This window comes from Xenopus tropicalis, chromosome 6 (genome assembly GCF_000004195.4).
Source record: "Xenopus tropicalis strain Nigerian chromosome 6, UCB_Xtro_10.0, whole genome shotgun sequence".
NCBI classification, from domain to species: domain Eukaryota; kingdom Metazoa; phylum Chordata; class Amphibia; order Anura; family Pipidae; genus Xenopus; species Xenopus tropicalis.
This window is the reverse complement of record NC_030682.2, coordinates 140361683-140388558: the sequence shown is the minus strand read 5'-3', so window position 1 is coordinate 140388558 and position 26876 is coordinate 140361683. Positions and strand designations below refer to the sequence as shown.

Sequence of the window (26876 nt, the reverse complement as noted above, 5' to 3'; positions counted from 1 at the left end):
AGAAAGTAACAGTACAATCACATACCCTATAGAGCAGGGGGTAGAACTGCCCCCACATCCCAGTAGAAAGTAACAGTACAGTCACATACCCTATAGAGCAGGGAGCAGGGGGTAGAACTGCCCCACATCCCAGTAGAAAGTAACAGTACAATCACATACCCTATAGAGCAGGGGGGTAGAACTGCCCCACATCCCAGTAGAAAGTAACAATACAATCACATACCCTATAGAGCAGGGGGTAGAACTGCCCCACATCCCAGTAGAAAGTAATGGTACAATCACATACCCTATAGAGCAGGGAGCAGGGGGTAGAACTGCCCCACATCCCAGTAGAAAGTAACAGTACAATCACATACCCTATAGAGCAGGGAGCAGGGGGTAGGACTGCCCCACATCCCAGTAGAAAGTAACAGTACAATCACATACCCTATAGAGCAGGGGGTAGAACTGCCCCACATCCCAGTAGAAAGTAACAGTACAATCACATACCCTATAGAGCAGGGGGTAGAACTGCCCCACATCCCAGTAGAAAGTAACAGTACAATCACATACCCTATAGAGCAGGGAGCAGGGGGTAGAACTGCCCCACATCCCAGTAGAAAGTAACAATACAATCACATACCCTATAGAGCAGGGGGTAGAACTGCCCACATCCCAGTAGAAAGTAATGGTACAATCACATACCCTATAGAGCAGGAGCAGGGGGTAGAACTGCCCCACATCCCAGTAGAAAGTAACAGTACAATCACATACCCTATAGAGCAGGGAGCAGGGGGTAGAACTGCCCCACATCCCAGTAGAAAGTAACAGTACAATCACATACCCTATAGAGCAGGGAGCAGGGGTAGAACTGCCCCACATCCCAGTAGAAAGTAACAGTACAATCACATACCCTATAGAGCAGGGAGCAGGGGGTAGAACTGCCCCACATCCCAGTAGAAAGTAACAGTACAATCACATACCCTATAGAGCAGGGAGCAGGGGGTAGAACTGCCCCCACATCCCAGTAGAAAGTAACAGTACAATCACATACCCTATAGAGCAGGGAGCAGGGGGTAGAACTGCCCCACATCCCAGTAGAAAGTAACAGTACAATCACATACCCTATAGAGCAGGGAGCAGGGGGTAGAACTGCCCCACATCCCAGTAGAAAGTAACAATACAATCACATACCCTATAGAGCAGGGAGCAGGGGGTAGAACTGCCCCACATCCCAGTAGAAAGTAACAGTACAATCACATACCCTATAGAGCAGGGAGCAGAACAGACAGGTTGAGCAAAAAGGAGCCTCTGTCTATACTGTCCAATTGCATGCTGGGTATTGTAGTTTTATATTAATCTTACCTGTAGGCTAATAGTTGGAAACAAACTACATTACCCAGCATGCAGTGGAACAGACACACTAGAAGAAAAAATCTTTGGCTAATTTCCAAACTACAAATCTGCCAAGGCTCCAAAAAATAGCCCAAAACTTTACCTTGGCGGGTTTTTACTTTGGAAACCCACCAGGGCTTTAAATTAGTAGCCCAATTTGCCGGAAAACCCGCCAACCCTGCTGTAAATGTATAATTCACTGTGGCGACGATAGACAGGTCAGCGGAAGCAGAATTGAAAGTTTTGCGCAGGCGCATTCCCTCCAAGGACTCGCTTCCGCCCTGAGTTGGACGTCACCGGATGCAGCAATGGTGCCGTGACGCAGCCGCCCTCCTGTTGTGTGAGAGTCGGCCGCGGAAGGAGATGAGGGGGCAATTGGATTCCGGAGGGAAATAGCCCGAGGGGGCGGCGGAGCCCATGGAGTCCCCTCCGGTGGTGGTCGGGCAGCGGGTACGGGCCGTGCTGGATGTGGCCTTGCGGGTTCCCTCTCTCTTTATCACGGACGCCATCCTGAACTTGCCCCACGATGCCTCTGCCGGCTTCCTGTCACTGCTGCTGCAGCTGGCGCTCAGACTGCTGGGTAAGGACTCCGGGCCTGCACAGTAGGGTTAGCCTTGTGACTACTAGCCTGTCTGGCTACTGCCTTGTTCCCTGTGTGCCGGCCAGTGCCATACGGTACCTTCCCCCTGCCGGCTATACATAGGGGCCTGTGTGTTCTACATGTTCCCATTAGCCTCCTGATTGTTATTCTGAGAGGTTATATATCCGAGTCTGATGGGCTGCCCTTTATACATCGGCCGAGCCGCCATTGATCAGCTACAATCTCCCTGCACCCCACAGGCTGTAAGTGGGAGTTGTAGTTCAATGACAGAAGAGCTTTAGTTTGTGCGGCTTGATATACATTGTTACCCTACCATGTAGTTACACTGTGCAATAAATATCTGCTTTTTATACAGATTCTAAAGCTTTGCTAGTTCTGCACCCCCGTCTGCTACAGTCTGCCCCCCCCCAGCCCTGTATTGGTTTCTCCCTGTTTCACTACACTCTCTCCTTAGGGTGAAGACACACGGAGCTACTAGTAGCAGCTACTAAAACAGACAATGCTGATCATTTACTGATAACTGTCTCTACGTGTGTTTTAGCAGAGGCAATTCTCCGTATCTAGTAATCTGTGGGATTTTCTGGTGCTTGGTAGCCATAACAAGTAGCTGCTACTAAGTAGCTCTGTGTGTCTTCACCCTTAGCTTTGGCTGAGTCCTTAATCAGCTGTCTGACTCTTTAGGGCTGTGGCAGACGGCGAGATTAATCTCCCTGAAATGCCATCCCTCTGGCTAGACTGTAAATCACCGGTGGGATGGCATATGCGGCGATTGAGGCAACTTTGGCAAATCGCGGCGACGCGTAAGCCATCCCACCTGTGATTTACAGTCTAGCCAGTGGGATGGCATTCTGGGGAGATTTGTTGCAGGCGACTAATCTCCCCTGTGCCACAGCCCTTAGATTAATCCCCCCATTGATGTACAACATTTGTTTTTAGGGGCCTTCTTAAAGGTCACCATACACGGGCCGATTCTAGCTGCCGATATGGGTCCCTTGGACCGATTCGGCAGCTAATCGGCCCGTGTATGGGCACTACCGACGGGGCTGCCTGACCGATATCTGGCCTGAAATCGTGCAGATCTCGATCGGGCAGGTTAGAAAATCTAGTCGGATCGGGGACCGAATGGGCTCGTTGATGCGGTCCCCGGGCCATCTTTACCTATGCCCGTCATTATAATTCGATCATTTGGCCCCAGGGCCAACGATCGAATTATCCTGGATTCTCCCGATATCGCCCACCCGTAGGTGCCAATGTATGGGGACCTTTAGTAGTTACAGATAAAATAAATTTCAACACTATCAGCTATTTATCAACAGCTGCAAGGATAACTAGAATAGGTGGCCTTAAAGGAACAGTAACACCAAAAAATGAAAGTGTATAAAAGTAACTAAAATATAATGTGCTGCTGCCCTGCACTTGTAAAAGTTGTGTGTTTACTTCAGAAAGTCTACTATAATTTATATAAATAAGCTGCTGTGTAGCCATGGAGGCAGCCATTCAAAGGAGAAAAGGCACAGGCACATAGCAGATAACAGATAAAACATTATTGTATTCTACAGAACTTATCTGTTATCTGCTATGTAACCTGTGCCTTTTCTCCTTTTTTCCAGCTTGAATGGCTGCCCCCATGGCTACACAGCAGCTTATTATATAAATTATAGTAGTGTTACTGTAGCAAACACACCAGTTTTACCAGTGCAGGGCAACAGTGCATTATATTTGTATTACTTTAAAGCTCTTTCAATTTTTGGAGTTACTGTTCCTTTAAATATCACTTTAATTAACCTCCATTTTGGGCTTCTGTAAGTACAGTGAGACATTCTCCCCCAAATCTCCAACTAACTGACCTCTTGTCTGGCCCCAGTACCATTGGGGAGGGAGCGCTGTATAACACCAGGACTGACTAGTCACAGCTGGAGGGCTGCCAGGCTGCTTTGTGCAATCCATACCAGCCATTTATCCCTATTATCCCTGTCCCTGCTAGACCTGCCCTATGTGCAGTTATTATTCCCCTGGGCTTGTGCAGTGACAGTGCTGGGATTGCTGCGGCTTCTTTAAATGGAACTGACACCCCACTAAACTTGGTATTGGCATCTGTTCCTTTATATGTGATGTTTGTATTAATTAACCTTGTAATTATATGGTTAGTGCTTGGTGTATTCATGGCTGGTTAATATTCAAGCTCTCGGTTAAGGGCAGAGAGGCATTTGGGGTAAAGCAGCCTGTGTGGCCAATAGACATGGGATGAGCTGGAGTTGGGTCAGACTGGGGCTGGAACTCTGTCGCCCTGATTGGAAAGTATTGGTGAAACTGGCTGTAAGAGCCTGACCGGCTGGTATTGTGATTAAACCTGTATAAGTGCATAACAACCGAACATATTCGGCTTTGTGTGCCCAGCCCACAGGCAGCTGCCAGACCCGGGGTTCTGCTAGCGGGAGCTTCGCCAGTCTGGGCGGGGGAGTTTGCTTTGGCAGTCGGGCAAAGTTACAAAAAATATTCTGTAAATTGACATTTAAGAGTAATGGTTTTTTTTATTGATCAGCCCAAAAAACTAACTGCCATACGCCTGAAGCAACTGCTCCCCCATTGGCTTAATTGGGAATGATTTGAGGGGCTCTCGTGTTTGCGCTTGTCAGGGGAAGCGACATGTTTCATTGCACGTGGCAGTCTAGGGGGGTCGCTGTGACACAGCTCTGTGTGCTACTGTCACTCACAGTATAAGAGGCATGTCCCATACATGCCCCGCCCCATAATGAGATCACAAAAGGGGCGGGGAGTGACAGGGGTGCGCCTATAAATTCAGAAGCTGGGAGACACGGGCTGCACAACCCTAATTCATATAAAAGTCCCCAAGGATATCACCCACCCCCCATCTCATAGGCAATAATGGAACAATATATAATGTTGGTTTCACTTTGGACTAAAAATGACTATTATTCATAAAAATAGCCCCTTAATAGGAGCTCCCTATAGATCTGCTATGGTTCCTGTCCATGTTTCAAATGAGAGGTGGGCTTGTACTAACGGACCCTGCCAGAAGCACTGTAGGAGAGAGCCAATCACAGCCCTGCAATCACACAAGCAAAGATAGGTGTCAGTTCCCTATTGGGTCAGCCCAGCTGCAGGAAGTGGAACAGATGGGCGGGACTAGGGGTTTTTTTTGTTTTTTTTTATTTACACAACAAATCAGCTAAAGCAACTTTTTAAATCACATTCCTTTTATATTTAAAAGTGCATAATGCAGTGGCATATTCTTATTTTTATACACTGTGTCCCTTTAGATGAGACATTTGCTTATGGGTGTATAGCCGAGAGCATCAGGAACCTTCCTGGAGTTGCCTGGAAATGTATATTTAAACCCAATTAACCCGGGGCCCTACAGGTGCAACGCGGTGAGAGGCAAAGTTCATCTGCATCTAGTTTGCCCCAGTTTGCCCATGCCTTCCTGCAGCACATTCCTAGAAGTCGCACACACAATAGTGTGACTAACGCACATTCAGTGCATTCCTAGCGTGCTATTGCCACCATGGACTCCTGGCTGCCGGGGTGTGTTCCTTCCAGTAGGTGTTGGTGCCTAGATAGGGGTGTGCTGCACCACAGTCCCGCCTCACTAACACCCATTTCATAGAAATCTTCTTTAAGGCCAGCCCTCTTCCCAGTGAGATGTTCATGAGTCAGAAATCTGAGTATGTTGCGCTTTTTCCCTTAAGAGAAAATGGTAGAAAGAATGTGAGGCAGTTAATGGGTTACTGATTACAGTGATGCAAGGATTCAACCCTCATTGTAATCAGTCAGTCATTACAGGAATCACCTCATTGGCTTCCACTCATCTACTAACTTTTGATTGGTAGCAGAGCGGCATCTTACTGTTTAAAGGAGAAGTAACACCAAAAAATGGTCTGTCCCCCCTGGCTACACAGCAGCTGATTTATATAAACTATAGTAGACTTTCTCAAGGAGACTTCGGCCAATCGCGGCACTGCGTATGCCATCCCACAGGCGATTTACATTCTACCCGCTGGGATGGCATTGTGGGGAGGTTAGTTGCGACTAATCTCCCCGTGTGTCACGGCCCTAAGGGTGAAGACACACTGAGCAACTAGTAGCAGCTACTTTTTCACGGCTACTAAATTCCAGAAAATCCCCTGCTATATACAATACTGAGAATTGCTTCTGCTAAAACACATGTAGAGACAGTTATCAGTAAATCATCAGCATTGTCTATTTTAGTAGCCACGACAAGTAGCTGCTACTAGTAGCTCTGTGTGTCTTCACCCTTAACAGTGCAAAGAACAGTACATTATATTGTAATGTTAATTTTTTGATGTTACTTGTCCTTTAGAAGCAAACTGACATATAGCTGGGGGATTTGTTATATTGATTCAAAGGTTGGAGCCACAAAAAAACAAGTACAATTTGTTCCTTGTTATTGATGCCTGAATTACTGCTATGGGATCCGTTCTGTAATTTGGATCAACAGACCTTAAGCCCAATAAATATCATTTAAATATGAAATATACCTAATAGTAATTGCTTAGCCATCAGTATAGGTTCCTTCAGCTTTGTCAGGATGAAGTACAGGGTCCTGTTTTATTACAGAGCAAAGAAAATCATTTTTATTGGCTTAAAACCTAATGAGAGTTGCCCCCCCCCCCCTGCTGCCCAGGGCTGGGTGAGGGATCCCATAGCTGTATTATACAGAGAATGTGTGGGGCTGTGGGTAAGCCGAGGCGCCGCTGTGCAAATCAGGGCTAGCGGATCTGTTACTGGCACGATTACTTTCCAGCGTTTCTGTAATGAAGGGTTGCCCGTCGGCCATCTTGGAACAGGGGATATAGTTACCCTTTGGCTCGATTGTTTCATTGAAATTGCTGAAATGCAATAATCAGATTTCACAGAGCTTTGTGGTGAAACTGAGCGTCAGCAAGTCAAGCAAACATTGGCGTTATTGGATATTTCCAAAGCTGCGGGAATCTCATTTGCTGGTTCTTGGTAATGCTTGATAGGTAAAGGGGAAGTTCCCCTATAAATGAAGTTTAAAGAGTTTATCTAATCGGCTTTTCAATTGGTCTTCATTTTTTATGTACAATATCTACTGCTTTGCTTCTTATTACTTGTTACTCAGTTTGCCAGGGTCAGTGACCCCCTAACAACCAGGAAGTTCTTATTTTTCCCTGTTGTACAACGCTAACACGTTCCACTGCAGCTCATAATGATTATAGACCCAGCGGTCTCTGCTAGTGTGTTGCCTAAATGGAGCCTTTTTAATAGAATTTCCCAGTCTGCATCCCCTCAGCTTAAGATCCATGTTGGTCTGTGCCTTGTTGCTACGCTGACCCTTGCTAGAGAAACCTATTACGATTCTCACCACTGACCCCTTCTTTATTGTATTTTCTAGGTGTTGTGGCATCCATTGTTGTGCTGGTGTTGTCTCGCAGAGCACTTTTCAAGTTCTACATGATCACGGCGGCCCTAGCGCTGGCTGCAACTTCAGTGTTGGTCAGTTACTATGCCACCTTGCACTTGAACTTTTCCCGTGCCTCCTACTCCGCGGCTTTGGGGCTTGAATTTCTTCCTTCCAACGGACCTTCCCTATGGATGACGCTTATTGTATTACAACTTATTTTTGGCATTGGTTTCATCACGTTACTCCAGGTCCAGTCCTACTCCCAGCTAATAATACTTGACCTGCTGATCCCCACAGTTGGCTTTATAATAGAACTTCCACTCGGCGTGCAACAAATTTTGGTTTTCATTTCTGCCCTCGTTCTCATACTCTACACTGTAGCTTGCTTGGCTTTCCGCTTCAGATGGTTCTACTACTCAACGAAATATACCGTGCTCCTCCTCAAGCACATGTACCAAGTGTATGGAATACAGCTCATGGTTGAGGATGCTTGGAAAAAGATTCACTTCCCAGACGTGCTGCGCGTTTTCTGGCTGACGCGCTTAGCGACCCAAGCCGTGTTCTTATTCTACGTGGTCAGAGAGTCGAGCAGCGACGCGGGAGAGGTTTCTTACTTTATACCTTGGAATGACCTTTCGGAACTTGTGTGCAACCTAATTATCAATGGCTGCGATTCCACCCTAACAGTATTGGGAATGAGCGCGGTGATCTCGTCAATTGCCCATTACTTGGGCCTGGGAATTCTAGCCTTCATCGGGTCGACGGAGGAAGAGGATAAGCGGCTCGGCTTTGTGGCACCAGTGCTGTTCTTCATATTGGCTCTCCAAACTGGACTGAGTGGGTTGAAACCGGAGGAACGACTTGTCCGCCTTTGTCGAAACATGTGCCTTTTGTTAACAGCAGTCTTGCATTTCATCCACGGAATGACTGACCCCGTGCTAATGTCACTTAGTGCCTCCCATGTGTCATCGTACCGCAGGCACCTTCCAGTATTGCTGGTTTCTGTTTGCCTTTTTGTTCTTCCAGTTCTGCTCAGTTGTGTGCTGTGGCACTACTATGCACTTAACACATGGCTGTTTGCCGTCACGGCATTCTGCGTAGAGCTTTGCTTGAAAGTCATTGTTTCTCTGACAGTCTACACACTGTTTATGATTGACGGTTACTACAGCGTGCTGTGGGAAAAGCTCGACGACTACGTCTACTACGTGCGCTCAACTGGTAGTATTATCGAATTCATCTTCGGAGTAATCATGTTCGGAAATGGGGCCTACACGATGATGTTTGAATCTGGCAGCAAGATCCGGGCATGCATGATGTGTCTGCACGCTTACTTCAACATCTACCTGCAAGCCAAGAACGGGTGGAAGACCTTCATGAACCGGAGGAAAGCTGTGAAAAAAATAAACTCGCTTCCAGAAGTCAAGGGTTCGGAATCACGAGAGATAGACGACGTGTGTGCGATCTGCTACCAAGAGTTCCACACCTCTGCCCGTATTACCCCATGCCACCATTACTTTCATGCCCTTTGCCTTCGCAAGTGGTTGTACATACAAGACACTTGTCCTATGTGCCATCAGAAAGTATATATCGACGATGATTCAAAAGAGAACGCCTCTGTATCCAACAATAATGGTTTTGTGGCGCCCAACGAGGAACCCGCGCAACCCGACGCTGATCGGGAGGCGGATCAGGAACTCGAGGAGCAAAACCTCAGCGAAGACGACAGCGTGGAGTGCGACGACGAGGAATGGACGACAGAACCGCACAACTCCACTTCTGAGGAACACGTCAGCGACGATACAGACTCTCTTGGGGAATAAGCATTATTTAATTGCGTTTTTTTTGCCTTTGTGTGTCTAAATCATTAAGGTGTTTGAAATCCAGATCAGAGAATTTTTTTCTTTTTTTTTTTTTCTACATCCGAAAGCACAAAATCAGAATCTCGAGGCCAGGTCTGGATGGATAGTTCTTGTTAAGTGCTACTGTAAATATTCCTTTTGGTCTCTGTTGTGACCTAATTAAATGTGTACATTCTTGTACATGGAATAAAACTTTGAATTTGCATTACTTTGTTGAAGAGCAGTTGCTGGGCAGAATATGATAGTTATTTCCTAGACAGGGGTACATAATTAGTTCATATAGGGTGATGCATTATTTCATCTCAAAATGCACCCAAACATAAATGTCCATTAGCCCTACATTTCCAGAAGGCTAGAGATGCCACATATTATGGGTTTGGCTTCTTTATTAGCCTGGGGTGACCACAGCCCTTTAGCTGGGAAGGTCTGTGCCCCTGAAGATGTCCCAGTAGCCCCCCATATTCTTTTCTGCTGATTCCCAGCACTCTGCTCTGTGCTGCTGTCACTTAGCTGAGCTTAGGGACCCACTCACAATATACAGAATATAAAAAATTCCCAGTACAAGGCTATATTGTTTATATTCACATCACTTAGAAGCCAGTGCAGTCTGCAGAAACCTATACCATAAGCTTCTGTGACTGAGGAACTTCCTGCTTGGTTTATGATGATCCCTAAGCCAATAGCATACTGAGCATGTGCAGTGTCACTGACACAGATGGGATGCTCCTGTGGATATGGATCATTACAGCTATAGGGCTGCTGAACCCCTGGCCTGGTACAGTAAGTTCAGTATATGAAATGTAGAATTTATAGCCTTTTTAGGCATTTTTGTGCCCTTATCAGACGTTCCTTTTATTTTTTTTTACAGGAACTTCCATAGATTTACTGTGAGTTGCTGAAGAGACTAGTTTCTCTCCTTACTATGAATTAGAGCCCATACAGTCAAGCAGAACTGTATTTGGCTTCTACAGAGCTTATTATGCCATCTTGCGCCGGGAGAGTGGTGCTAAATCTTACACTTAATAACTATATATAAATGTTACAGTTGTGCACATTAGTCATACCGTGTGCTGAAACCTATACTAGTGCACGTGTTGGCCCTCTCTCAGTGCCGCTTCCTTTCCTGCACAAAGTGCCAACATTAGGATGGGGGTGGAGACTAGATGCTTTATGGCCATAGGCCGACTCTTGGGAAAGGAGAGCGGTGTTTTTCCATGTGTCACTACCTGCAGAAATACAGTTGATTATTATGTGATGTCCCTGCACACTGAAGGCTGAAGTCCAGCTGTATATCCTACTGAGCTGCTCTAAGCACCTACTGATTAATGTTCAGCCAACTCCAAGCAGCGAAATAACCACATCCATAAACATCTCTGGCTTATGTGCTGTATAATTTCCCTAGGTAAATAAGTATAGCTTATTATGTGCTTATTTGCATTTATGTCTGAGGGTGAGTTCCATATTACTCTCCTCCCCATAGACTTAAAAGCTATACCGCCACCTAGTGTTTATTAATAGTAGCTCTTCTCTTTCCCTGGAAAGTGTTTAATTGTCAAAAGACAAACCCTACGTGTTATTGGATACTGTTTAAAAAAATCATAGTTTGGTTATGTGAAGTAGTAAATGATTAAATCAAATAGATCCTGATAATGACAGACATCGTCAGGGGTTCCTTAGTGCAGGGGCCCCTTGGGCTCTTCACCAATTCTCTTATTTTACTGAGTAACAAATAATACATTGAAATTAAACCTTGTCGTGTGCTAAAAGCAGGCCCTGAATTGCCCCGGTGCTCCCTGGCTGGCACAGCCTGAATGGCGTGTATCCCACGAGCTGCCCACCTGTATGCAGTAATGCCACATTCTGAGGTAGGTGGAACTGCTTGGAATTAAGGGGGTAAAGGGAGTTGTATCTGTAGGCACTGGGAGTTACGGGCAAATACAAAGCATTCTGAGTTATTTTCCCATGTTGCTCCTCCATTTTTAAGAGACCAGGAGTGTAAATGTAAACACAGTGGGGCCAGTGCCATCTCAAGGCAAGGAATTTAGAGGGGCCGACTGGAACATGAATAGTGAAAGTTGGCCTCTATAGACAGAATTCTTAGGTTACTTGCCAACCAAAAAGCATTTTAAATTTCAGGAAGAACATAAATGTAAATAACTAAAAAAAATGGGAAAAAACTATGAGCCCCAAAATCTCTTTATGTTACTGTAAGGCGATATTGCTGTATAACCAATCTCTGATGTATAAAGCAACTCCTGGGCCAATGGTACCGCTCCTGTTCTGCACATCTGGCCCAGTCCCATCCAGAGGCGAATAAAGCTGCAGATTGCCCCCAAGATAAACACCCTTTATTGTCCATCCCTGTGCCTTTATGCTGCTGGGAAAAACACTTTCACTGTGTTGTTGTACAGGGTCTTGGAGAGCTCCGATGGGTCCTCTTCCCTGGCCGAGGCCATAATCTCCAGCACTTGTCTGCAGGGGCACAAAGGGTAGATGTTACCAAGGGATATATACATACAATGGAATGATGGAACTGCACAATTACTGTGTGTAGCTAGAGACTGTGCCGGTACCCATAGTGCCCTGCTAACCAATGAGGCACTAAGGTAGTAGCCTACTGATTTATCATTGCTGCAGACAACAGTGTATATAATGCTGGTTCCAATCCCATGAAGTCAGAGTATAAGAAACACCAAGGAGCATTATACACACACAGTGCTGCAGGGTGAGATCCATGAGCTGCTCAGATGTTACACAATGGGGCCCAGTGTTCTCAGGATTGTGCTGGTATTTCTACATCCTAATGTTAATTATTATTGTTCCCTGTTCTCCTCCTATCTGGGCAGGTTTCTTGCGCTGAAACTTCCCGAAAATCCAGTACTTCTTGGCACCAAGTAATCCCTTCCCATGGCTGACTGGAACAGGCCTAAAGCTAACATTATACCTGTCATCCTGATCAGATCCTTCTGTAACTCGTATAGGAGCCCTGCTCCATTCAGCAGACTGCCCTGCCCTTCTCTCATTACATTCCCTTAATACTGTGCTACACAATAAATGGCCTTTTATTCTTTCACTCTTGCCTTTCCCATCCGTATAATGGCTCATACACTGATATGTGCATCACTCATTTCCTTCTGCATTTCACAGAACTCATTTTGGTTAAGACATGTTTCAGTAGTCCTACTGTGTATCTGGCTATCTCTACCCTAATTCTGTATTACCTCTATAGTAGGGTATGATATAGCAGGGAGAGATGGTGCCTATAGATGGTGCAGTTTCTGCCATGATGTTTTTTAGGCTTTAGTTCTCCTTTAATGTGAGCCCTAATATAGCAGGACACAGTACTTACATGATGTTACAGGGCTCATTTCTGTCCTTCAGACAATAACCTGCTTCCCACTTCTTTTTTGTTGGAAATGTTGTTTTTACAAACTTCGACCCAGCATGAGTATTCTTCACCCCACACCACGGGGCGTCTGTAACAAGCACATAAATTTGCTCATCATTACAGTGAGAATGAACATTCCAGCAGGCCCGGCTGGGGGCAGAATAGGCCCTTACATGTTAGGGGGCATTTACTAAAGTATGATTTTTTCAGTTTGGGCTCTTTGTCGCCAGAAACTCGAATGAATAAAAACGCCAGCTGGAACCTGTCGAGATCATATATATTAACTCATCAGCCAATCAGTAGGTGACTGGCCATCTCTTTAAAGAAGTTCTTCAGTTTTTAATTAAGTGAGTTGTAGACAATGCTATTCTGAAACAGTCTGCAATTGGTCTTTTTTTTATTATTATTTGTGCTTTTTTAAAAAGCCTTTTATTCAGCAACTCTTCAGTTTGGAATTTTAGCAGCTATACAGTTGCTAGAGTCTCAATGACCCTAGCAACCAGGCAGTGGTTTAAATGAGAGACTGGAATATGAATAGGAATGGGTCTCAAATAAGTCATAAAAAGTAGCAATAACAATGAATTTGTAGCCTCACATGTCAATCATTTTTTTGTTTTGTTTTTTGGCTGCCGGGGTCAGTGACCCCTGTTTGAAAGCTGGAAAGAGTCAGAAAAGGAAAGCAAATAATTCAAAAATGCTAAATAAAAAAAGAAGACCAATTGAAAAGTTGCTAAGAACTGGCTATTATATAGCATACTCACAGTCAACTTAAAAGTAAATCACCGCTTTAATAACTAAAATGATTGCTATGGGTTACTAGACCTATGCCAACGTTATTGTTGGTCATTCATATACAGGGCGGCCATCAAGGGGGACAGGAGGGACTGGCATCAGTGTCCGTGTTGCTATGGGGGTAATGGCAACCCTGCTAGTATGGGCACTAACACAAATCCTCTCCTGCAGTTACAGGGGGCTTGTGGGAGGGGCATATGTCATATTACCAGTATAGCATTGGAACTGGTTCCTTTCTGCTTCCCCCATACAGTCTTTATATACAGTAGAAATAGCCGAGAACTCTGCAGTGGGAATGGGACTCCAGGCTGCCTCACCTGTTTCTATCATCAGTCTCTCACTCGGTATCGACTTGAGAACCTCCAGGTTGGACGCTGTTTTCAATGAGCTGAAATGGGGGGGAAAATCATAATCATAATAATATTCTACTGAGAGCAGAGAGTGGAATTGACAGCGTAATGCACAGCAGTTCCATTTCCATGTTTTATACAGGAACAAACAGACCCACCAGCCGTTAATCCCAATATACAGGTCCAGCCCGATTATGGCCTCTGCATCTTCCTTTGTGCCATCGAATGAATGAACCTAAAAAGAGACAGAACCGAACAATACAGCTATACAGGGGCGCAGACTCACCCCAAGCAGCACAGGAGCGAATGTACTAGTGCCATACCCTCACTGCAGGCTATTGCACTTCTCTCCAACCAATGGCAGACTTTCTGTGAGAGGGGTCTGTATTCTAGAGGCAGCCTGAGTGGCTAATGGGGCCTATAGCCCAACTTCAACTTGAATCACATTTCAGTAACTAAGATAGCAGTAAAGGCATGGGTGCCACCTACTGGACAAAAATGGGATCTGCAGCCAGGAGGAAGGGAAATGGCAAGGTACATTAATGGGGAACTCAACACACAATTTAAGCTTTTTGAAAAGTAAACATAATTTCAAGCAACTTTGCAAAATTCAACAATTAAAAAATATGCAGCCTTTTCATATTTAATATGGCCTGGAACAGTTTCTAAGCCCCGCACCCTGTTGGTCTGGCTGACTACTTTGTGACTCAAATAAATGTAACAGTAGTCGCCTCTCCTCAGCCTGCCTTCAGCCTGCCTCCTCCCAATCCCACGATTCCCTGCTGCACACATGATGTCAATAAGGAAAGGAACATCCCAGTGCAATGCATTGTGGGTTATGTAGTTCCTGCATGCTGTCTGTAAGCTGTGGGGAAGTTGTTACAATGTGTAACATCAGTGTTCCAGTCCCTCCTCCCCTGCCAGGATTTCAAATGATGCAGAAAGAGAAGAACTGTTTTGCAGCTGGATTTCAGCATATAAAATGGTATTTATTCCTACTGTTTGAAGGAACAGATTACAGTGATAGGGATATTAGGGGTTTCTGTGCTGTGTGGGGCTCTGTAACAAATTTTGGTTCGGAAGCCGGAGTTCCCCTTTAATGTCCTGTGTATAAGAAGGAATGTAATGATCAGAAGTGAATGCACTGCAACTGGCACAATGTTTTAATACTAATTCCTTGGTTCCACTGTAAGGCATCTATGCCAGGTTATAGGGACAATAATAATGACTTTGGTACTTACTACACCCCCAACGCACCGGTCTCTGTTCCTCTGCATTATATCTGCACGTAAAAACAAAAAGTCCTTTTGTAACAGTTAATAAAAACCTATCATCCTAGGAAATAATTCCAAACGTGTTTCTACTGTGTTTAAGCAAAATAAACTTCACTTACACCATAAAAATAATATTAAACTTCCTTCGGCCTTCAATTCCCAATCATAGTAAGCAGGAAGATGCCATTTAGTGGGCACTGTTATAAAGGGACCTGATGCCCATGCACGGGATACACAATTAGATGGTGAGAAGGGGGGGGGGGGGGTGCAGTGACATCTAGGAAATGCTGAATGTAAAGTGAAAGTAATCGTCTGCCCCGCCTCTCTATCTAAAGAATTTGGGTTGCATGTTTAATTTGAGAAGGACTTTTATTTTACAGCTTTTTCTGTCTGGGTGACAGGTCCCCTTTAAATCAACCTTTGCTTTGTTATAGAATGGCCAGTTCTTAGCAGGTTTTCAGTGGGTCTTCATTTTATAAGTTTTTTTTATTATTTGCTTTCATTTTCTGACTTTGGCGTCTTTTTATAGGGGGTCACTGGCCCCGGCAGCCAAACAATCATGGTTCTTTGAGGCTACAATTTCATTGTTATTTTCACTATTACTTTTCTTTCTATTCAGACTCACATCTATTAATATTTCACTTTCTCATTTAAACCACTGCCTGGTTGCTAGGGTAATGGGGACTCTAGCACCCATATAGCTGCTATGCCCTATAAGTGTTGTGTAATATCCTGGCCCTGTATAAATAAAATATGATGATGATGAGGAAACATTGCCCAGAGAACAGGGTATAAAGCAGTAAAGCAGCCCTGTGCCTTAACCCAAGCTAACTGCAGGCAGGGCTTTACTTGCCCTTTACATTTCCAGCCCAATAAGGAAGTTCTGTAACACTGCATAGCATTTCCTTGTTTAGTAAGCAACATTCCCTTACCCAGGAACTCCGTGTGTGCATTCCTGCAGTGCAGAAACATTGGCAGTCGGCTCCTCTCTGCCAGTTCGAACTGCTTCTCAAAGTACCTGTAGAGAAAGGCACTGTACATAATAACTGTTGTATTAAGGAGCAAGCAGACCCTGCAGTTGCTAGGGTTTCAGGAGTTATAGGGGGCACTACATAATAACTGTTGTATTAAAGGGGAAGCAGACCCTGCAGTTGCTAGGGTTTCAGGAGTTATAGGGGGCACTACATAATAACTTGTATTAAAGGGGAAGCAGACCCTGCAGTTGCTAGGGGGTCCAGGAGTTATAGGGGGCACTACATAATAACTGTTGTATTAAAGGGGAAGCAGACCCTGCAGTTGCTAGGGTTTCAGGAGTTATAGGGGGCACTACATAATAACTGTTGTATTAAAGGGGAAGCAGACCCTGCAGTTGCTAGGGGGTTCAGGAGTTATAGGGGGCACTGTACATAATAACTGTTGTATTAAAGGGGAAGCAGACCCTGCAGTTGCTAGGGGGTTCAGGAGTTATAGGGGGCACTGTACATAATAACTGTTGTATTAAAGGGGAAGCAGACCCTGCAGTTGCTAGGGGGTCCAGATGTTATAGGGGGCACTGTACATAATAACTGTTGTATTAAAGGGGAAGCAGACCCTGCAGTTGCTAGGGGGTCCAGATGTTATAGGGGGCACTGTACATAGTAACTGTTGTATTAAAGGGGAAGCAGACCCTGCAGTTGCTAGGGGGTCCAGGAGTTATAGGGGGCACTACATAATAACTGTTGTATTAAAGGGGAAGCAGACCCTGCAGTTGCTAGGGTTTCAGGAGTTATAGGGGGCACTACATAATAACTGTTGTATTAAAGGGGAAGCAGACCCTGCAGTTGCTAGGGGGTTCAGGAGTTATAGGGGGCACTGTACATAATAACTGTTGTATTAAAGGGGAAGCAGACCCTGCAGTTGCTAGGGGGTTCAGGAGTTATAGGGGGCACTGTACATAATAACTGTTGTATTAAAGGGGAAGCAGACCCTGCAGTTGCTAGGGGGTCCAGATGTTATAGGGGGCACTGTACATAATAACTGTTGTATTAAAGGGGAAGCAGACCCTGCAGTTGCTAGGGGTCCAGGAGTTATAGCGGGCACTGCCTTAAAACTAGTTTGGATACACGCTTTAAATGTAAATATAAAATGTCCTATATGTAATGGTATGGGGGGGCCCTAAACTGATTTTACTGTGGGGCCCAGAAACATCAGGTCTCCCCACTGGCGGTAAATAAAGCAAGGAAAAGAAAAAAGAACACATTTAACCCGGCACACCTATAAGTAACCATAAAAACAATTCTTTATTATATACCAAGTAAAAAAATTTTTTAAAATGAGGGAAGACAAAAAGGAGATTTAAAATCAAAACCCTATACCTAAGAAAAAGTGACACTGACAGATCTATAGGTCAAGATCTCTCTATTGAGATATATCAGGGTTTGTTGCTATTTAGATCAAATCTAACAAGTAAGTAACAAATGTGTTGCAACACACCAATTCCCTGATTGAATAGAGGGGACTTGTACTTTATTGCAACAAATGTATCGGGTTCGTAGCACTCAGATTATCTTAACACGGGTAAGTATCTTAAACTATTTCCCAAATTTTTATTACTATGCTTCATATATTGCCGTTTTTCTATATAATAAAAAACAATACCCCAGTCTGTGTGAGATTAAGTACTCATCTATTATTATTGTCCAAATAGTGTGTGAATATGTATTTAGATCATGACATACTATAACTGATAGTGTGACATATTCTCCCCACACGCCAAAAGGTTTGTAGGATGTGTCATATTAATGACATTGGTTTTAATTCAATATATCAGGTAAGTATCAAGTGTACTAGAAATCCAAGGAGTTCTGATTTCCCCGTAAGTAGTGGCCAAATTGCCACCACTTAGTTCACTATATCAGGTAAGTGATAGGTACTGGAGATCGAACTCCTCGGACTCTACCATAAGTAGTAGCTAAACGCGTATAGTTTGCGTAGGATTCTAGCTATGGCGACAGGCCCTGTTTTCAGATACTTATACCTATTACACTGCAAGATAGTGTGAATCCGTTGGACAGCGCTTATATCGCATAAAGTTCGCTGTTGGTAAGCTGTTCATACCACCTAATCACCACTATTCATGGAGCACACTGGTATGGTAAAGTGTGCTGGCATCACACCCTCATAGTACCCAGAGTCTGGCAAATCCCACTAAATAACAGACTGTATCAAGCTCTGTCTTATTCATTGCCCTGACTTAATCACCCAGGAACAAAAGAGTAATACGGTACCGCGCATTCGCAGCCCCAACTATCCCCTTGAAAACAATGTCTTGATATCAAGGAGGGCAACTTAGCGGTCTAGGTGTTCGGCAATCATTCAGCAACTAATCCGGGCTAAGCCCACTATGAGATACTTCGTTAAGCCCTCAAGACGCCGGCTGCGCAATCAACACCCAAAACTGTCACTTGTTATTATTTGACTACCGTTATTAGGGAACTAGCGTATAGTATGTTTATCGCTGTTCCCCCACTGCCTTGATCATACAGGGGGTGAATATTTGGGTACAATGTTACCGGTGCTTAGGCTGAGAATTCACACGGGGCTCAGGCAGAGTCCTTCCAAACGGCACGGAGCTCTAATAGCTCCCAGTCGTTCCAAGGTGCGCGGAGCTCAAACAGCTCCCGATCACCCAGAGCTCAGGCAGCTCCCAGCCGTTTAGGATTTACGCAGAGCTCAGACAGCTCCCAGCCGTTTACAGATACATGGAGCTCAGGCAGCTCCCAGCCATTTAAATTAACACAGAGCTCGGACAATCCCAATCCGTCCGAAATTACCCGGAGCTCAGGCAGCTCCCAGCCATTATCTAATACAACCTTAATTGGTGCTTCCGTAACTCCAACTCGAGCAGCTAATCTGTAATATTACTTAAGGAAAACAGTGTTCCTGTGCCTACTACTTGAACAATTTACCTCGGCACAGGAATTGTTAGCAGGGAAGAGCCCAATCAATCCCGTATCACATCACACAAAAGGTACAAAAAAGTCGTCCCCGCTAATAAAGTCAGTAAGATCCTTGTGCCTACTACTCAATATTTGTTACCTCGGCACTAGGATCATAGGTATAGGGTATAAACGCCGACGCGCGTTTCGCTTAAAAGCTTTATCAAGGCGAATCTCGAGATTTGCCTTGATAAAGCTTTTAAGCGAAACGCGCGTCGGCGTTTATACCCTATACCTATGATCCTAGTGCCGAGGTAACAAATATTGAGTAGTAGGCACAAGGATCTTACTGACTTTATTAGCGGGGACGACTTTTTTGTACCTTTTGTGTGATGTGATACGGGATTGATTGGGCTCTTCCCTGCTAACAATTCCTGTGCCGAGGTAAATTGTTCAAGTAGTAGGCACAGGAACACTGTTTTCCTTAAGTAATATTACAGATTAGCTGCTCGAGTTGGAGTTACGGAAGCACCAATTAAGGTTGTATTAGATAATGGCTGGGAGCTGCCTGAGCTCCGGGTAATTTCGGACGGATTGGGATTGTCCGAGCTCTGTGTTAATTTAAATGGCTGGGAGCTGCCTGAGCTCCATGTATCTGTAAACGGCTGGGAGCTGTCTGAGCTCTGCGTAAATCCTAAACGGCTGGGAGCTGCCTGAGCTCTGGGTGATCGGGAGCTGTTTGAGCTCCGCGCACCTTGGAACGACTGGGAGCTATTAGAGCTCCGTGCCGTTTGGAAGGACTCTGCCTGAGCCCCGTGTGAATTCTCAGCCTAAGCACCGGTAACATTGTACCCAAATATTCACCCCCTGTATGATCAAGGCAGTGGGGGAACAGCGATAAACATACTATACGCTAGTTCCCTAATAACGGTAGTCAAATAATAACAAGTGACAGTTTTGGGTGTTGATTGCGCAGCCGGCGTCTTGAGGGCTTAACGAAGTATCTCATAGTGGGCTTAGCCCGGATTAGTTGCTGAATGATTGCCGAACACCTAGACCGCTAAGTTGCCCTCCTTGATATCAAGACATTGTTTTCAAGGGGATAGTTGGGGCTGCGAATGCGCGGTACCGTATTACTCTTTTGTTCCTGGGTGATTAAGTCAGGGCAATGAATAAGACAGAGCTTGATACAGTCTGTTATTTAGTGGGATTTGCCAGACTCTGGGTACTATGAGGGTGTGATGCCAGCACACTTTACCATACCAGTGTGCTCCATGAATAGTGGTGATTAGGTGGTATGAACAGCTTACCAACAGCGAACTTTATGCGATATAAGCGCTGTCCAACGGATTCACACTATCTTGCAGTGTAATAGGTATAAGTATCTGAAAACAGGGCCTGTCGCCATAGCTAGAATCCTACGCAAACTATACGCGTTTAGCTACTACTTATGGTAGAGTCCGAGGAGTTCGATCTCCAGTACCTATCACTTACCTGATATAGTGAACTAAGTGGTGGCAATTTGGCCACTACTTACGGGGAAATCAGAACTCCTTGGATTTCTAGTACACTTGATACTTACCTGATATATTGAATTAAAACCAATGTCATTAATATGACACATCCTACAAACCTTTTGGCGTGTGGGGAGAATATGTCACACTATCAGTTATAGTATGTCATGATCTAAATACATATTCACACACTATTTGGACAATAATAATAGATGAGTACTTAATCTCACACAGACTGGGGTATTGTTTTTTATTATATAGAAAAACGGCAATATATGAAGCATAGTAATAAAAATTTGGGAAATAGTTTAAGATACTTACCCGTGTTAAGATAATCTGAGTGCTACGAACCCGATACATTTGTTGCAATAAAGTACAAGTCCCCTCTATTCAATCAGGGAATTGGTGTGTTGCAACACATTTGTTACTTACTTGTTAGATTTGATCTAAATAGCAACAAACCCTGATATATCTCAATAGAGAGATCTTGACCTATAGATCTGTCAGTGTCACTTTTTCTTAGGTATAGGGTTTTGATTTTAAATCTCCTTTTTGTCTTCCCTCATTTTAAAAAATTTTTTTACTTGGTATATAATAAAGAATTGTTTTTATGGTTACTTATAGGTGTGCCGGGTTAAATGTGTTCTTTTTTCTTTTCCTTGCTTTAATTACTATTACACACTGAGCACCCTATATTTGAGTGGTAGTGCGGGGTTCTCCTCTAATATATATCCCCACTGGCGGTATGCACAGTTCCTTACTTTAGCTGTGTTTCCTTGGGGCAGAATTCCAGCCGATCAAAGTCTAAAAGAGAAGAGCAATAATATTTAGGGCAGTCCGTCTGCTCCAATAGGATCCAAGCAAATCATACCAGCACCATCTATTACACAGCAGCTAGGAATTGTGGGTAGTGATATGCAGATATTGGACAAGGCATCACTTATCTTATTAATGCATTTCCCCAGGCTTGCATCAGGGTCAGAATTTAACAGCCAAGTGGCCAATCGGTGGATTCCTGTAAAATTATGTAATGCCTGATGCTGTAGGGGGCGCTGTAGAGCCACTGGCCTCTGACCATTACTTCTGCTTGTAAAAGGGGCAGATTTAACAGAGATTTTCTAGAAGGAAATTCAGGACGTTTATCCACTTTATTAACCCTTGGCCCCACCGATCAACTCAAATTGTTTTGTTGCTTTCTGCTAAATCTGCCCTTCTGCCTGCCCACACAGCACAGATACCACCACAGGGTTCCTACATACGCACCCAGGCCGCATTCGCCAACAGCCACAACTTTGCCTTTGTTATTTTCCAGCAGATCCTGCAGCTCAGCCAAATACTGCTCAGGGTCCCCCTGCTCAAACTCTCCACATCGGGTCGGGTGGCAGCCCACTGTGCTGTAAAAGTGATCTAACGGGAACAGAAATATGTTTTTATAATAGAACGAAAACCCTAGGTAAGGTCTGTTTGAGAGACTGTTCCTGCTGAATTGTGCTTAGTACAGGGCAATCCCTATGCTGCCATAGTTTTATGGTATCTCTCTGTACAGGCTATGAGCAAACTTAGGGGGCTGTTCCTGCTGAATTGTGCTTAGTACAGGGCAATCCCTATGCTGCCATAGTTTTATGGTATCTCTCTGTACAGGCTATGAGCAAACTTAGGGGGCTGTTCCTGCTGAATTGTGCTTAGTACAGGGCAATCCCTATGCTGCCATAGTTTTATGGTATCTCTCTGTACAGGCTATGAGCAAACTTAGGGGGCTGTTCCTGCTGAATTGTGCTTAGTACAGGGGAATCCCTATGCTGCCATAGTTTTATGGTATCTCTCTGTACAGGCGATGAGCAAACTTAGGGACTGTTCCTGCTGAATTGTGCTTAGTACAGGGGAATCCCTATGTGCCATAGTTTTATGGGTATCTCTCTGTACAGGCGATGAGCAAACTTAGGGGGCTGTTCCTGCTGAATTGTGCTTAGTACAGGGGAATCCCTATGTGCCATAGTTTTATGGTATCTCTCTGTAAAGGCGATGAGCAAACTTAGGGGGCTGTTCCTGCTGAATTGTGCTTAGTACAGGGGAATCCCTATGCTGCCATAGTTTTATGGTATCTCTCTGTACAGGCTATGAGCAAACTTAGGGGGCTGTTCCTGCTGAATTGTGCTTAGTACAGGGGAATCCCTATGCTGCCATAGTTTTATGGTATCTCTCTGTAAAGGCGATGAGCAAACTTAGGGGGCTGTTCCTGCTGAATTGTGCTTAGTACAGGGGAATCCCTATGCTGCCATAGTTTTATGGTATCTCTCTGTACAGGCTATGAGCAAACTTAGGGGGCTGTTCCTGCTGAATTGTGCTTAGTACAGGGGAATCCCTATGCTGCCATAGTTTTATGGTATCTCTCTGTACAGGCTATGAGCAAACTTAGGGGGCTGTTCCTGCTGAATTGTGCTTAGTACAGGGGAATCCCTATGCTGCCATAGTTTTATGGTATCTCTGTACAGGCTATGAGCAAACTTAGGGGCTGTTCCTGCTGAATTGTGCTTAGTACAGGGGAATCCCTATGTGCCATAGTTTTATGGGTATCTCTCTGTACAGGCGATGAGCAAACTTAGGGGGCTGTTCCTGCTGAATTGTGCTTAGTACAGGGGAATCCCTATGTGCCATAGTTTTATGGTATCTCTCTGTAAAGGCGATGAGCAAACTTAGGGGCTGTTCCTGCTGAATTGTGCTTAGTACAGGGGAATCCCTATGCTGCCATAGTTTTATGGTATCTCTCTGTACAGGCTATGAGCAAACTTAGGGGGCTGTTCCTGCTGAATTGTGCTTAGTACAGGGGAATCCCTATGCTGCCATAGTTTTATGGTATCTCTCTGTACAGGCTATGAGCAAACTTAGGGGGCTGTTCCTGCTGAATTGTGCTTAGTACAGGGGAATCCCTATGCTGCCATAGTTTTATGGTATCTCTGTACAGGCTATGAGCAAACTTAGGGGCTGTTCCTGCTGAATTGTGCTTAGTACAGGGGAATCCCTATGCTGCCATAGTTTTATGGTATCTCTCTGTACAGGCTATGAGCAAACTTAGGGGGCTGTTCCTGCTGAATTGTGCATAGTACAGGGCCATAGTTGTATGGATAATACAGCAGGTATTTTACTGCTTATTAGGCTTTTGCTTTTACACTCCTGCTCCATCTCTACCAAATGAATGGGAAGTACCGTTGGACTGCGCAAGCTGTATGGCTTCTTTACTCTCGTGCAGGTTCCCTCCGGTGATCATAAACTGAAGGGACAAAATGTTTATTGGATGAGTAGATACACAACGGGCACCGCGTGCAACAACAAATACAGTACAGCGAGGCCGGTATGGGAAGCGGAGGGACCATGGGGTCATCATAAGGGAAAAGCACTTTATCAATGTAGAAGTCAGTGTAACGTCAGGCACTTTAAACCTTATTTCAGACAAAAGCCCCCATTTGCTTCAGTGCAGCACAACAACCAATCAGCTGTTAGCTGTGATCGTTATACTGCGAGGCTGCTAATTCTTATGGCTAAGTGGTTGTCACCGGCCAGACACTCCCACATTCTGAGACCAAAGCCGTCATCAGTGGGGTACAGGGGGTACTGCACTCACGAGTCCCCAGATGCAGGAGTGGGTGGAGTTTGTGTAGATTGTGGGTGGGGTTTGGCATATTTGGGGAGTGGCCTTGGAGTGATCAGAGTCATTGACATGAATGCTTTTTTTTTTTTATCATTTTTTATCATTTTATCTTTTTGGCAGGGCCCACATCCCAGGGCCAATAGGTAACTGGGGCCTCTTTGGGGGGAGGGCCGTGCTAATGTAGTGGTATGGGGCCCCCATCATTCATGAATCTGTGATTGGCTGCTCTGAGCTAAACCCGAACAAACACAGACCATAAAGAGGCCTTAATGCCCAAATTCATTAAAATTCATCTACAGACTAAAGTTACTGCACTGGGGCAAATTGTACCCCGGACAACATGGGCCCTATAACCAACTGCAGGGCAAAAGTGCAATTAATGTAATGTATGGATGGACAGGTCACTTACCTTCTGCACTCCGGCTCTGACTGCCCGCTCTATTATATCTGCAAAGTCATCTGCAAAATGGCACAAATCATTTATTCTGCACACAATCAGCTCTGACCAACTGGCCAATCCCCTGAGGCACAGATCTGAGTGCTTTTGGCCCAACAAGTCTGCATGAAAGGCCTGTGCGTTTGGTACATACCCTAAAGGCCCTGGCATATGGGGCAGTTCCTGAGCTTTTTACCTCTAATGTATTAACTATCTCCTTGAGTGGAGGACAGAATTTAATGCACCTCCAATTGGGCCTCATTTTTTTTGAATATCCGTTTGGAATATGAGCAGATTTCTGGTTGCTAGGGTCCTATTTAACTTAGTAACCATACACTGGATTGAATGAGAGACTATAAGATAAATAGGAAAGGGAGAAAGATAAGGAATACAAAGTAACAATAACATCAAAGCCTCACAGAGCAACAGTTTTTTGGTTGCTGGGGTCAGTGACCCCGTTTGAAAGCTGGAAAGAGGCAGACGAGGAAGGCAAATAATTAAAAAAAACTATAAAAATGTCCAATTGAAAAGTTGCTAGGAATAGGAGATTCTATAACATTCTCATTATCAGTTAGAATGGCCAGTGAGCCTTACCTTGGTGCTTCCTAGTGCCCCTGTAGAGCCCCCTGAACATGGGGTCTGTTAAATTGATGCCAATATCTGCAACAAAAATAAAAAAAAAAACTTCTCAGTGGCATTTTCTTAAAGAGACAGTACATGTGCTTTTCCAGAGCAAACGACCCTTAATTGGGTCTGTGGCAAATGTTTAACGTTCAATAATCGCAGCGGCAATATGGCAGCTTCCAAGTACATAAATACACAGATCCCATCCCAGGGTCTGGCGCTACATTCACCTACAGAACATCCCAGCTCAGCAGATTTGCCTTTATATTTAGAAGTGGGTGCTGCCATACTGCAGCTTGTGTGTTTTATTTCCAGTCATCTGCTTAATGGGAATATTAAGCTCTAAATGTATCATTATTTATACTGTTTACCATGCAGGGTACTTGGCTGCTGGTGACAATGTAATGAGGAGAGTGCAAGCTCCAGTGGCACCCATAGCATCTTGCAGTGTCCAGCACTCCAGGCCTATGTGGCACTACTAGCAGAGACTGCTGGGAACTGTAGTTCAGTAACACTACTAGCAGAGACTGCTGGGAACTGTAGTTCAGTAGCACTACTAGCAGAGACTGCTGGGAGCTGTAGTTCAGTAGCACTACTAGCAGAGACTGCTGGGAACTGTAGTTCAGTAACACTACTAGCAGAGACTGCTGGGAACTGTAGTTCAGTAACACTACTAGCAGAGACTGCTGGGAACTGTAGTTCAGTAGCACTACTAGCAGAGACTGCTGGGAACTGTAGTTCAGTAACACTACTAGCAGAGACTGCTGGGAACTGTAGTTCAGTAACACTACTAGCAGAGACTGCTGGGAACTGTAGTTCAGTAACACTACTAGCAGAGACTGCTGGGAACTGTAGTTCAGTAGCTATACTAGCAGAGACTGCTGGGAGCTGTAGTTCAGTAGCTATACTAGCAGAGACTGCTGGGAGCTGTAGTTCAGTAAGCTATACTAGCAGAGACTGCTGGGAACTGTAGTTCAGTAGCACCACTAGCAGAGACTGCTGGGAACTGTAGTTCAGTAGCACTACTAGCAGAGACTGCTGGGAACTGTAGTTCAGTAGCACTACTAGCAGAGACTGCTGGGAACTGTAGTTCAGTAGCACTACTAGCAGAGACTGCTGGGAACTGTAGTTCAGTAGCACTACTAGCAGAGACTGCTGGGAACTGTAGTTCAGTAGCACTACTAGCAGAGACTGCTGGGAACTGTAGTTCAGTAGCACTACTAGCAGAGACTGCTGGGAACTGTAGTTCAGTAGCACTACTAGCAGAGACTGCTGGGAACTGTAGTTCAGTAACACTACTAACAGAGACTGCTGGGAGCTGTAGTTCAGTAACACTACTAGCAGAGACTGCTGGGAACTGTAGTTCAGTAACAGCCACAGACCCTTTGCATTGTATATCTTCCCCAGTGGTTGATAAAGACTTTCCAACCAGTGAACGCTCTGACAGAATGTAGGGCCCCAGGCCCATTAGTACAATATATGAATGACTGTCGAACAGTAACGATATGCCGAAAACTCTGCCATATTCTCACCAATGAATCGGTACAGTGACATGTTGGCTCAGGGTATCTGCCTGCGGAATACCCACAATGCCCTGCGCTCTTACCTCATAGGCCGCCTCAATCCACGTGATCATTGGCGGCCATATTGCTGCACCCAGCGAAGATCAACGCGAACGCCACGTACGACAGAAC

General features: G+C 44.8%; 2 protein-coding genes across 3 annotated transcripts; one reads left to right on the top strand and one right to left on the bottom strand.

Annotated features, from left to right (window-relative positions):
• The first annotated feature begins 1726 nt into the window (after positions 1-1726).
• Positions 1727-9446, top strand: rnf139 (ring finger protein 139). Its single transcript, NM_001001242.2, has 2 exons — positions 1727-1954; positions 7374-9446. The coding sequence occupies exons 1-2, from the start codon at positions 1792-1794 to the stop codon at positions 9200-9202; spliced, it is 1992 nt and encodes a 663-aa protein (NP_001001242.1). The 5' UTR covers positions 1727-1791; the 3' UTR covers positions 9203-9446.
• A 1975-nt stretch (positions 9447-11421) lies between these two features.
• tatdn1 (TatD DNase domain containing 1) lies at positions 11422-26876 on the bottom strand. Of its 2 annotated transcripts, none has more exons than XM_012965171.3 (12): positions 26789-26876; positions 25153-25218; positions 24532-24581; positions 23681-23744; positions 21740-21883; positions 21238-21280; positions 15978-16063; positions 15013-15053; positions 13930-14006; positions 13739-13809; positions 12591-12717; positions 11422-11713 (listed from the first exon to the last, which is right to left on the bottom strand). In XM_012965171.3, exons 2-12 carry the CDS (start codon positions 25190-25192, stop codon positions 11611-11613), a joined length of 846 nt encoding a protein of 281 aa, XP_012820625.1. In that variant the 5' UTR covers positions 25193-25218; positions 26789-26876; the 3' UTR covers positions 11422-11610. The 2 variants fall into 2 exon arrangements, with proteins under 2 accessions (XP_012820625.1, XP_002938706.1); XM_002938660.5 differs by lacking the exon at positions 26789-26876 and adding an exon at positions 26715-26777.